The following is a 12,086-nucleotide window of genomic DNA, read 5'->3' on the forward strand; positions in this document are numbered from 1 at the left end:
TTCATCATAGGTACACTTCAACTATGACAGACAAAATTAGAAAAATAATCCAGAAAATCACATTGTAGGATTTTTAATGAATTTATTTGCAAATTATGGTGGAAAATAGGTATTCCCTTTCTTTCAATGCCTTTCATAAAATCAATACACGGAAGTATATATTTTGAAACCTGCATATTTAGCTAAAAGAAAGGTTAGCAGGCAATATTAACCAGGTGAAATTGTGTCACTTCTCTTGCGTTCATTGCACGCAGAGTCAGGGTATATGCAACAGTTTGGGCCACCTGGCTCATTGCGAACTAATTTGCCAGAATTGTACGTAATTATGACAACATTGAAGGTTGTGCAATGTAACAGCAATATTTAGACTTAGGGATACGGTTCCGTATTTCACTGAAAGAATAAACTTTTTGTTTTGGAAATGATAGTTTCCGGATTCGACCATATTAATGACCTAAGGCTCATATTTCTGTGTGTTATTTTGTTATAATTAAGTCTATGATTTGATTAAGCACTCTGACTGAGCGATGGTAGGCACCAGCAGGCTCGTAAGCATTCATTCAAACAGCACTTTCGTGCATTTTGCCAGCAGCTCTTCGCAATGCTTCAAGCATTGCGCTGTTTATCAACTCCCGAGATTAGGCTGGTGTAACCGATGTAAAATGGCTAGCTAGTTAGTGGGGTGCGCGCTAATAGCGTTTCAAACGTCACTCGCTCTGAGACTTGGAGTAGTTGTTCCCCTTGCTCTGCATGGGTAATGCTGCTTCGAGGGTGGCTGTTGTCGATGTGTTCCTGGTTCGAGCCCAGGTAGCGGCGAGGAGAGGGATGGAAGCTACACTGTTACACTGGCAATACTAAAGTGCCTATAAGAACATCCAATAGTCAAAGGTATATGAAATACAAATGGTATAGAGAGAAATAGTCCTATAATTCCTATAATAACTACAACCTAAAACTTCTTACCTGGGAATATTGAGGACTCATGTTAAAAGGAACCACCAGCTTTCATATGTTCTCATGTTCTGAGCAAGGAACTTAAACGTTAGCTTTCTTACATGGCACATATTGCACTTTTACTTTCTTCTCCAACATGTTGGACATGAACATGTTTCATTATTTACTTGAGGCTAAATTAATTTTATTGATGTATTATATTAAGTTAAAATAAGTTAAAATATGTGAGACCCGGCTCACATAAATGAAATGGGAGTAGATTCTGTAGAATGTGTCAGGAGGTTGATGAATTCCCCGCAAAACCTCTGGGGCCTCTGGGCTTGGTCCCCCGCCAAGGGACCAATCCAACCTGCATAAGATCCTACAAAGGCTGCTGGGGGAGAGAGAGAGAGAGAGAGAGACTGAAACTTCTGTTACTCTATGTTATCCGGTCTCTCTTATTCATTTCCTGGTTGGAATTATAGAGGGTATCCCCAAGGTGTCACCCACTCTATACAATGAAAATTTTGATTCAAGCCAACAGGTTTCCAGTGTTTGTGTGTGTGTGCACGTGTACCTGTCTGTGTGACTGATCTTAATTCAGAGGCATTGCCACATATAGCAACCCCCGGCTCCACCAAATCAATCTTGTACACCGAGAGATTTCACGTCACCTTTCCTGTCCAATCTCCTTTTGCTCCTTCACACTAAAACAGACAATTACTTATCGGAGAGGTGGAGACGAAGGAAGTCAGGGAAGATGACGTTATTGTGAGGGATAGGAGTTTGAAGGATAGCGCCTTTCTGTTTAGTTGTGGCACTGTCTCCTGGTGTCTCCTGGTGACTCTGGTGTCTCTTATGTCTCCTCGTGTCTCTGGTGTCTCGTGGTGTCTCCTGATGTCTCGTGGTGTCTTGGATGTCTCCTGGTGTCTCTGGTGTCTCTTGATGTCTCTGGTGTCTCCTGGTGTCTCTGATGTCTCTTGATGTCTCTGATGTCTCCTGTGTCTCTGATGTCTCTGTCTCTTGATGTCTCTGGTGTCTCCTAGTGTCTCCGTTGTCTCCTGGTGTCTCTGATGTTTTCTGGGCTTTGATGAGTTGAGATGAACTAATACTACATCAAAGGGAAAGATGGCCACTTTCAATTTGCTTCTGTAAATATTTTTCTAATTTGAGAGCAACCACAGCCACAGCAGCAAGGCTCAGTCTATCATTTGTTATCCTGGGTGTCTGTCGGGAGGAGGTGTGTGTGCGTGTGCGTGTGTGCACCCCTTATGTCGAGAGCCAACCGTTTGATCTCTGTACCTGAAAAATGATAGACGCTCCCCAATGTGCCAGCCAAAACATAAGAAGGTGTAATTGCACCCCTCATTAAAAGAATGGAGAGAAAGAGAGAGAGAGGCAGCAATATGCAACAGCAAGCAAATCCACTGTCTGTGGATGAAATCTCAAACCCCGTGCTGGGATGTTGTCGAGGCTTAATGTAAAGGGAAACCTCCATTGTAATTGTGGAATAATCCCTCCCTGCCCTTTGCCCTCTTATAATGAAAATAATGTAATACTTGCGTCTATTGAGTGCCTCCATCTGTGCTGTAAAAAGTGGTGTTTTATAGTTGTATAGCTTTAAGGCTATTTCTGACCAGTGTCAGAGGCAGTTATGTGTTGCATTTTCACATCAATCATTGTTTATTGATGGAGGTGTCATTGAATGCCCTCTAAGTCTTGAACGCAGGTCAACTGGAGCGGTTGGTGGAACACTTGCCAACCGTATTGGATTCTCTCACTGTGTTGTTTTATTGTGATGTCATCGCCTCCTTCTGAGAAATGTAATTATGTCGGTCTCTCCGGGGTGCAGACACAGCCAAGTCATAGATCTGGGATTCCCACAAATGGGAAGTGTCCACAAATATTCAGGCTTAACTTATTTATTGTAGACAGAGATGGCATTCCAATAGCAGTAATACTGATATACTGTGTGGTTTTTACTGATCAGGACTGGAGGGCCCTATTGCAGCACTGCCTCAGTCAGTACAGTAATATGATGTATTGCCATGTTTAGCAAAATACACTATTATACAGTAGATTCATGACTGTCATAGGCTGCTACACTATCCTTCCTGGATTGTTCTCTCAATCATTACCGTCATAATATTGCCGACTTGTCACACCCTGGCCATAGAGAGGCTTTTTATTCTATATTTTGGTTAGGCCAGGGTGTGACTAGGGTGGGCATTCTATGTTCTTTTTTCTATGTTTTTTTATTTCTTTGTTTTTGGCCCGGTATGGTTCTCAATCAGGGACAGCTGTCTGTCGTTGTCTCTGATTGAGAACCATACTTAGGTAGCTCTTGCCCACATGGGTTTTGTGGGTAGTTGCTTTCTGTTTTTGTGTCTGCACCAGACAGAACTGTTTCGGTTGTTCTCTTTGTTGTTTTGTCATTCAGTGTTCTGTTCTATTAAATAATGATGAACACGTACCACGCTGCACCTTGGTCCTCACCTTCTTCCACCAACAGCCGTTACACGTCTCCGATGGGGGGGGGGGGGGGGGGGGGGGTTGGCTTGTTTCCTAAATCCAGATGAAAGCCTGAGATTAAAGCCTAAAATAACCTGTGATCAGTGGTAATAGCAGCATGCTGTCATTTTATTCACACTTCCATATCCTGTCTGTCTCCCAACTGGGTCTGTTCTTTATGGTAAATCTGGTGATGTCTGTGCTCATGATTACATAATAATGGATAGTGAGCACACTAATATTTGACTGTGTACTGGATGACAGGCTACAGGTATTTATGACAATGACATGGTGCATCTCTCTGCTGTAGTTGTCATACAGTAAAATCACAGCTTTTCTACAAATATTTTCACACGCAAAAATATGACAGTTATGCAAAAAAATATATATGGTTAGCACATCATAAAACAGTGACGGTTTTCTCCTAGTTTCAAGGTCTGGGAGGTTTCCCTGGAACTGACTTGTGAAGGCTGACCCTACAGGCATCATGTAGTCTCCCTGGTATTGCTGTCACTTGTGTTTAGTGATGGTGTAAAAGGGCATTAGAAGTGAGGGGGCTCCCTAAAGGATCGCATACCATGCTGTTTGTGCTGTCCAAGAATAGGTTGTAGTCCAACAATTTGGACAATTATAGCTGTCTCTCTACCCGGCTATTTCCCCCCCCTTCCCCCTCTGAAAGTCCGAATCAGCCGTCCCTGTCAGGGGAATCCTCAATATGCTTTTCATGTCACTGGTTTGTAGCCCCTGGCAACGTGATTAAGAGTGAACACCAGATACTTCAGGAGAGAGAGATGAGGGGTTCGCTGAACAAGATAATCATAGTGATCACGTTAATACCTAGACATAATATGACATAGCTAGCTTCGTAATGTTCCAGAAATCCCTACACAGACAAGCTGTAACAGTAGGAAATAACCTGTTAGCTGTCATTGAGTAAATATTTAGGTTGTTTGTGTTTCGGAAAGTGAATGAGATCCTGACCCTTGACCTTAATACATTTGCACATCAGTTGTATTCCCCTCAGGCACTGACAGGACAGCCCCATGCCTGGCTGGAGCTGACAATTGTGTGTGTGCGCGTATCTGTGTCTGGGTGTGTGCGTGTGTGTGTGTGTGTATGCACATGTGCCTGCATGTGTGATTGACAGCTAGGCTGATCTCTGCTGTGTATTGTTATTCTAGACCTGTGTATTAATCTCTGTCCTGTGTCCCTCTCTGTGTATTGTTATTCTAGACCTGTGCATTGATCTCTGTCCCGTTTTCCTCTCTGTGTATTGTTATTCTAGACCTGTGTATTAATCTCTGTCCTGTGTCCCTCTCTGTTTATTGTTATTCTAGACCTGTGTATTAATCTCTGTCCTGTGTCCCTCTCTGTGTATTGTTATTCTAGACCTGTGTATTAATCTCTGTCCTGTGTCCCTCTCTGTGTATTGTTATTCTAGACCTGTGTATTAATCTCTGTCCTGTGTCCCTCTCTGTGTATTGTTATTCTAGACCTGTGTATTAATCTCTGTCCCGTGTTCCTCTCTGTGTATTGTTATTCTAGACCTGTGTATTAATCTCTGTCCTGTGTCCCTCTGCAGATTGTGGCCTTACGGGAGCAGAATGCCCACATCCAGAGGAAGGTGGCGTCAGGGGACGGGTCAGAGGACATGCTGGAGGGCACTGATGCCAGCCAGAAGGTACATAGCAAGGTGGGCGTCCATTGTGTTTACTGTCCTTCTTTTTTTCCTGTCAATATCCACAGCTTTTTTTTGTTGATTATTTATCTCATGTGTTACTATCATTACGTTGACAGGGCTAACACTCAACATTTCAGTTTTCACATCAACGTAAACGTGTGGGATATACAACCCCCATTTTCATTGTTTCAACACAGTTGTCCATTCATAGTCTGTGTTATCAGTATCATCGTGGTATCAAGCATGTTATCACTTCACTAGCTCGATAGATACAGGCCTTCACTGTCAGCACAGTGTCTTTGAGCAGCCAGCTAGGCAGCGTGAAGGACACCCACAATCAGGTGATGTGTACTGTCTATGACCCCACCAGATTCCATTATACTGGAGCTCCCAAACTTCTGACTACATCTGCATACAAATGTTCTGAGATCAAATGTCCCATAATGCATCCACACTTCCATGATTAGTCAGACCAGAGTGAAGCACAGTACCTTGAGCAGTCAAAGCGTAGAGAATTTCCCAATCCTCTCAGATATCAATACAGCACTTAGAATGCTGTGTTGGTTTGGATGTGAGCCGAATCTCTAGGCTCGTGGATGAGCTGCACCTCGTGATGGGGACGCGTTGTCAGGAGTGTACGATTCAGTTGAGCCTGACTGGGCGACAGCTGTCTGTGGCCTCTCACTCTACAGAGTAGGGGGGTGCGGATTGGGGTTAGTGAGAGGGGAGTCACTCACTTTCACCATGCTGAGGTTTGAAGAGGTAGTCATGGCAGCCTCTTAAGGTTCCATCCAGAGGTAGTCATGGCAGCCTCGTTAAGGTTCCATCCAGAGGTAGTGACACGGATGATCTGCAGGGCTAGTTTCTCCCGGTAGGCGGGTTAGAGCCCTCCTCTCCGTCTCACTGCTCCTGGGTAGAAGGGTGTTGGAGTAGAGTGAACACACAGGCTAACGCCATCGTCAGGCTGTCGTCACCCATGTGACAGGTGGAGGGGGGTGTGTGTTGTGTGGGTGCACGTGTTGCGCCTGAATGAACCAACAGGTCACATCATGACGCGGGGCATAGAGCTAGCTTTACCTGACGGGCCTGCTAATACAGGCAGACAGCCATGGCCTTTCCCTTCACTCTCAGTATCAACCACTTTTCTGCACTTCTAACCATCAAGGCCTCAATATTATATAGTGATCGAATAGTAAAACCAAGAAGATTTAACCATAGAGGTGATCTTTTACAGTTAGCAATTTCAAAAGATAACAATAAAACTTAAGTTAGGCTAGCTTTTACTGACATGCCCAAGCTATGGCTGTTGGGCTCCCCCACTGCAATTTAGCAGCGCTGTGAAGTTGCTGTGATATATAGACAGCTAGACGTATAAAACAGGTCTAATTTAGCAAAAGGAACCGGTGCACAGTAGCTCGTTCCCTACCAGATCAATCTGCCTCGATGGAGAAACAATGTTTAACTCCATGTCAATCCCTCCTAAAGGCATTGTTACGAGTGTCAAGTCCACCTCGTCCCCAACTGGATAACTTCCCTGCAGGCTTTACGACTATACTCTCAGACGCGCCGCAATTAAGTTTTTATTTCGAGAACCGGCTGTATAACTTGTTATCTCTGGGAAAAGTTCAAACCAGCCTGCACTAAAAGCCAAGCTAAGATAAATCCCAAGGTTTGTCCATTATGAGAGTAGACTGTTGTGTTGGTATTTAAACCAGTGGGCTGATTTAATGGAGCCTGTTGCCTTACACAGTGAATCATTGATCACAGGCAGTAGGGAGAGAGGCCCAATTAGGGATGTCTGGCCAGATGGATGGGTATGGACGGGCAGCTGGCCCTGATACATGAGGATGGGTAGAGGAGGGAGAGAGAGGGGGGTGGGGGTAGGAGAAAGAGAGAAGGGCACGAGAGATGGGAGAGGAGAGACCGATAGACAGAGAGAGGGAGAGGAAAAGAAACTCCCCCCTCTCTCTCTCTCTCTCTCTCTCTCTCTGTGTCTCTCTCTCCCTCTCTCTGTGTCTCTCTCTCCCTCTGTGCCTCTCTCTCTCTATCCCTCCCTCCCATAGTCAAACCAAATCATATTCCTAATGCAAGTGCCAAACCAATCTCTCAATGCAGTCTGGAGTAATCTTTATAGTGCCTCCGTCACCCTGGCTGTGTGTCCATCTGAAATTAAACCAGAATAGGGGGCCAACAACCTCCAGGTCCTAAATGTGTTAGAGCTCTAATGCTATCTTTCTCCACCGGGAAATGCAGAGGTCTGAAGAGGGATCTAGTCTGATTCAAGGCCCTCTCAGCCTGTACTTCAGCACTCACTGCAGAAGGCTTGACTGGAAATTATGTTGTTTCAACTCATCCATTTCAATTCTGCTAGCTGAAACAGTTTGTGTCATGGGACCTAACTGCCATAAAGCATCCTTGAGTTGGTAGAAAAGCGCTGTATTACAAGGTTAAGGTCAATTCCATTATTTCAAATAAATCAATCCACAAAAAAACAGAAATTGCTGAAAAGCTTTTTTTGAAATCCATTTAGAAATTCATAAGGCCTTTTGATTCTTTACTTAGCTCCTGATTTGACTGAATGGAAATGGACTTTACACAGTAAGAGTCTCTCTCATTCCCTCTGCCCCTGGTCCTCCAGCGCCTGTCCAACGGCTCCATGGAGTCGGCCCATGAGGCCAGCCAGGTGGTGGAGCTGCAGGACCTGCTGGAGAAGCAGAACTATGAGCTGGCCCAGATGAAGGAGCGCATGTCCTCCCTGTCGTCCCGCGTCTCCGAGGTGGAGCAGGAGCTGGACACCGCGCGCAAGGACCTCATTAAGACAGAGGAGATGAGTACCAAGTATCAGAGGGACATCAAAGAGGTGAGGAGAGAGGTACATTCAAATGAGATGCACCCACTCTCTAAGGAGAGACACACACGCGCACTGTTAGTTGAGAGTTAGGGTTGTTGAGAACATACATTAACAAGCATAAGGGAAATATGCATTCACTCCCTCAACCTCCTCTCTGATGACTTAGAGGAGTTACTGCCTCAGACAATCTGGATGGTTCTTGGAAAAGTAATGTATCCAGGCTTCTTTCTACACATTGGTATTTAGAGATGGTCTCTACTCATCTGTCCTGTGCTATAGGCAGACCATTATAGTCACACAATCACTGGCCCCTCTGATTTGGAGGAGAGTTGAATGTCTATCCAGTGATGTGAATCAGAATGTGACCTGGCTCTTGGTCCACCTAGCTAGCGGCTAGCCCTGGTTGAGATTGCTATTGATTGCTAATGATGATGGCAGGCTGGGCTCAGGGAGTGAGATCCAGCTAGTACACTGATCTCAGATCCTTTATCAGCCCAGCCCTCTTAAGTAATTACCACTGTCTGAGAACAGTGTTATATCATAACAACGCTGGAGGACATTTCCTTCCCCTCTATACACACACTCACTGAGACTCCATACAGGAAATTAACCGTAGGAGATTTAGGGAGATACGGTTTGTGCTGTTGAGAAGGAAATGTACTCAACTGTTTGTGTGTGTGTGTGTGTGTGTGTGTGTGTGTGTGTGTGTGTGTGTGTGTGTGTGTGTGTGTGTGTGTGTGTGTGTGTGTGTGTGTGTGTGTGTGTGTGACTGACTACAGGCTATGTGTCAGAAGGAGGACATGGAAGAGAGGATCGTCACTCTGGAGAAGCGGTACCTCAGCGCCCAGAGAGAGTCCACCTCCCTGCACGACATCAGCGACAAACTGGAGAATGAGCTGGCCAATAAGGAAGCCTTCCTCAGACAGGTCACTTACCCTCTTCCACCAATCTTAACTTTAACCATTAGAGTGGTGGGGGAGCTGGGGGGATACAAAACTGAACTAAGATCAGCTTCTGAGGGATACTTTAACCTACAGCTGTGGTCCCCACTGACCCAATTTAAACCTTTGGTTTTAGGGTCTCAACCCAGAAGGAATCAGAAGTGTCCCCACCTTGGGTTCCACCCACTAAATTCTATCTGGCGTCTCTGGTTTAACAAAACTCAATTCCATCTGGCGTCTCTGGTTTAACAAAACTCAATTCCATCTGGCGTCTCTGGTTTAACAAAACTCAATTCCATCTGGCGTCTCTGGTTTAACAAAACTCAATTCCATCTGGCGTCTCTGGTTTAACAAAACTCAATTCCATCTGGCGTCTCTGGTTGAACAAAACTCAATTCCATCTGGCGTCTCTGGTTGAACAAAACTCAATTCCATCTGGCGTCTCTGGTTTAACAAAACTCAATTCCATCTGGCGTCTCTGGTTTAACAAAACTCAATTCCATCTGGCGTCTCTGGTTTAACAAAACTCAATTCCATCTGGCGTCTCTGGTTTAACAAAACTCAATTCCATCTGGCGTCTCTGGTTTAACAAAACTCAATTCCATCTGGCGTCTCTGGTTTAACAAAACTCAATTCCATCTGGCGTCTCTTGTTTAACAAAACTCAATTCCATCTGGCGTCTCTGGTTTAACAAAACTCAATTCCATCTGGCGTCTCTGGTTTAACAAAACTCAATCCCATCTGGCGTCTCTGGTTTAAAGGAGATCTCCATGGGCTCAGGAGGCTGATCGTTCTCTACATTAAGGGAGTACCGTAGTTACAATAGCATACATATTTGCTGAAATCCCCTGCGATCTGGAGAATAACACAGCGTTCGTTGCCAGTAGTGGATCAAGGATAACTCTCGTCTTTGATTAATAAGAGTTTAGAACATTCTGAAACGAGAGGACATCTTGACATTGTGTTTAACTCCAGCTGAGTCGTTTGCGTATGGGTCAGGGTTTTTATTGTAGCTACTTGAAGATGCTGTGTGGGTGGATGTGCATGGTTTCTGTGCCTGAGTTATTTGGTATTGTGAATAATGTTATGGTTAAGGAGGGGGAGCAATCACAGATACAGCACCAACAGCTGAGCTCAAGGCAGATGGATTTTCATAAATTTGTATTGCCAAGCTATAGAGAACACACACACACACACACACACACACACACACACACACACACACACACATGAATCCGCATTGCTAGACAGAAAGTACTCCGTGCACATTTAAGCAATAAGGAGGTGTGGTATATGGACACCGGCTAAGGGCTGTTTTTATGTACGTTGCAATGTGGAGTAACAGGACACAGCCCTTAGCCGTGGTATATTGGCCATATACCACAAACCCCCGAGGAGTATACTGGACTTCCGGCGCCGACTGAGATGGCCGCCTCGCTTCGCGTTCCTAGGAAACTATGCAGTTTTTTGTTTTTTTTACGTGTTATTTCTTACATTAGTACCCCAGGTCATCTTAGGTTTCATTACATACAGTCGAGAAGAACTACTGAATATAAGATCAGCGTCAACTCACCATCAGTACGACCAAGAATATGTTTTCCGCGACGCGGATCCTGTGTTCTGCCTTACAAACAGGACAACGGAATGGATCGCATGCAGCGACCCAAGAAAACGACTCCGAAAAAGAGGGAAACGAGGCGGTGTTCTGGTCAGACTCCGAAAAAGGGCACATCGCACACCACTCCCCAGCATTCTTCTTGCCAATGTCCAGTCTCTTGACAACAAGGTTGACGAAATCCGAGCAAGGGTAGCATTCCAGAGGGACATCAGAGACTGCAACGTTCTCTGCTTCACGGAAACATGGCTTACTGGGAAGACGCTATACGATGCGGTGCAGCCAACGGGTTTCTCCACGCATCGCGCCGACAGAAACAAACATCTTTCTGGTAAGAAGAGTGGCGGGGGCGTATGCCTCATGACTAACGAGACATGGTGTGATGAAGGAAACATACAGGAACTCAAATCCTTCTGTTCACCTGATTTAGAATTCCTCACAATCAAATGTAGACCGCATTATCTTCCAAGAGAATTCTCTTCGATTATAATCACAGCCGTATATATCCCCCAAGCAGACACATCGATGGCTCTGAACGAACTTTATTTAACTCTTTGCAAACTGGAAACCATTTATCCGGAGGCTGCATTCATTGTAGCTGGGGATTTTAACAAAGCTAATCTGAAAACAAGACTCCCTAAATTTTATCAGCATATCGATTGCGCAACCAGGGGTGGTAAAACCTTGGATCATTGTTACTCTAACTTCCGCGACGCATATAAGGCCCTGCCCCCCCCTTTCGGAAAAGCTGACCACGACTCCATTTTGCTGATCCCTGCCTACAGGCAGAAACTAAAACAAGAGGCTCCCACGCTGAGGTCTGTCCAACGCTGGTCAGACCAAGCTGACTCCACACTCCAAGACTGCTTCCATCACGTGGACTGGGACATGTTTCAGTATTGCGTCAGATGGAAATATTGACGAATACGCTGATTCGGTGTGCGAGTTCATTAGAACGTGCGTCGAAGATGTCGTTCCCATAGCAACGATAAAAACATTCCCAAACCAGAAACCGTGGATTGATGGCAGCATTCGCGTGAAACTGAAAGCGCGAACCACTGCTTTTAATCAGGGCAAGGTGTCTGGTAACATGTCCGAATATAAACAATGCAGCTATTCCCTCCGCAAGGCTATTAAACAAGCTAAGCGTCAGTACAGAGACAAAGTGGAATCTCAATTCAATGTCTCAGACACAAGAGGCATGTGGCAGGGTCTACAGTCAATCACGGACTACAAGAAGAAACCCAGCCCAGTCACGGACCAGGATGTCTTGCTCCCAGGGCAGACTAAATAACTTTTTGCCCGCTTTGAGGACAATACAGTGCCACTGACACGGCCTGCAACGAAAACATGCGGTCTCTCCTTCACTGCAGCCGAGGTGAGTAAGACATTTAAACGTGTTAACCCTCGCAAGGCTGCAGGCCCAGACGGCATCCCCAGCCGCGCCCTCAGAGCATGCGCCGACCAGCTGGCCGGTGTGTTTACGGACATATTCAATCAATCCCTATACCAGTCTGCTGTTCCCACATGCTTCAAGAGGGCCACCATTGTTCC

General features: G+C 45.3%; 1 protein-coding gene across 4 annotated transcripts in view; it reads left to right on the forward strand.

Annotated features, from left to right (window-relative positions):
* LOC115118539 (liprin-alpha-2-like) overlaps positions 1 to 12,086 on the forward strand; it is a 91,904-nt gene that overhangs the window by 8,715 nt on the left and 71,103 nt on the right. For all 4 annotated transcript variants that reach the window (XM_065021565.1, XM_065021564.1, XM_065021563.1 and 1 more), the window contains exons 4-6: positions 5,027 to 5,137; positions 7,764 to 7,985; positions 8,756 to 8,902. In XM_065021565.1, the coding sequence (XP_064877637.1) occupies positions 5,027 to 5,137; positions 7,764 to 7,985; positions 8,756 to 8,902 (480 nt within the window). The remainder of the gene's footprint in view (positions 1 to 5,026; positions 5,138 to 7,763; positions 7,986 to 8,755; positions 8,903 to 12,086) is intronic.

Source organism: Oncorhynchus nerka, linkage group LG8 (assembly GCF_034236695.1).
Source record: "Oncorhynchus nerka isolate Pitt River linkage group LG8, Oner_Uvic_2.0, whole genome shotgun sequence".
In the NCBI taxonomy this organism is placed as follows: domain Eukaryota; kingdom Metazoa; phylum Chordata; class Actinopteri; order Salmoniformes; family Salmonidae; genus Oncorhynchus; species Oncorhynchus nerka.